The sequence below is a fragment of the Arachis ipaensis genome, chromosome B07 (genome assembly GCF_000816755.2).
Source record: "Arachis ipaensis cultivar K30076 chromosome B07, Araip1.1, whole genome shotgun sequence".
NCBI classification, from domain to species: domain Eukaryota; kingdom Viridiplantae; phylum Streptophyta; class Magnoliopsida; order Fabales; family Fabaceae; genus Arachis; species Arachis ipaensis.
In genome coordinates this window covers 66,847,933-66,849,030 of record NC_029791.2, presented here as the reverse complement: position 1 = coordinate 66,849,030, position 1,098 = coordinate 66,847,933, and the positions used below count along the sequence as shown (strand labels likewise).

Genomic DNA, 1,098 nt, shown 5'->3' with positions numbered 1-1,098 from the left:
ATGACCATCAAGTGAAATAGGAAGGAAAACCTGGTGATGGTGAGTAGAAGTGCTTGTGCTTTTTGGAGATATGTGGGTGGTGCAACTGAAAGTGGTTATTTACTTCCCTGTGGCGCCTTCGGTCAACGGGGACCCAAGTGCTCTTGATATGGGTTTGACAATGGAATCCTTTGTTCTTGCAGCATGTTCTGCACCTCCAATATGAGCACTCCTTCTTCGCTTGGTTCCCACAGTCTTGGCACTTCGTTGAACTTTGATCCCCCTTTATCCCTGTTTCTTCTTCTTCTTTTTCAATACTGTTTGTTGCCGTTGGCATCTCCTTTTCTGTTACTATTGGAATCACACTTACACTTCTTCAACAACTGAAACTAACCTTTTCTCAGTGATATATAATAATGTTCTTTTCTCTTCTCTTCTCTCCACCTTGCCAGAAGGAAGCAATAATAGTTGTCTTTACTACTTTGTCTCTTGTTATAATATAATAATCACTTGACGACACGAGTACACGCATGGCGCTACATATTCACAAATTAAAGCCGCCACCATACAAATAGCACAAGAATCAATTCTAGGTTATGTAAGAACAAATTTAAATAAGCAATAAGCTTATTACCGGGAAAGAAATTAAAGGAAGTAGTAATTGGAAGGACAAACATCTTGGGATCAATAGATATTATAGCTGCTTCAGTAGTAAATGGATCAATACTTAAATTATTTATTATTAGAGAATTGCATTTAGATAGGCATCAACAGTATTATTGGTGTCTGAATTATCATGACAATAATTGACCACATTGTTATAAATTAAATATTTATTTGTCCTTTCAAAAGGTACTTATTTATAGCCTTTGACCTACGTTTACCGACACAGTAACAAAGCAATCCTATCTTTTAAGAAACAAAGTTCAGCTATGCATACAAATTTATTTGAAGTGAAACCACTCATTTGGAGTAGCTCCATAAAGTTAATTTATGGGAAGCTACACATATATGGTATGAATCAATTTTGGTAATTAAGTGCTATATATTCAACAGATTCATGTTCAATCATTAATCTTTGCTTTGATCATTCTACCTCTATAAACGCTCGCAACAAAA

At 35.5% G+C, this 1,098-nt stretch overlaps 1 protein-coding gene across 1 annotated transcript in view; it reads right to left on the bottom strand.

Annotated features, from left to right (window-relative positions):
- Positions 1–735, bottom strand: part of LOC107608594 (protein SHI RELATED SEQUENCE 3-like) — a 1,555-nt gene extending 820 nt beyond the window's left edge. The window contains exon 1 of the mRNA XM_016310340.2: positions 31–735. Coding sequence (XP_016165826.1) covers positions 31–316 — 286 coding nt within the window. The 5' untranslated portion in view covers positions 317–735. The remainder of the gene's footprint in view (positions 1–30) is intronic.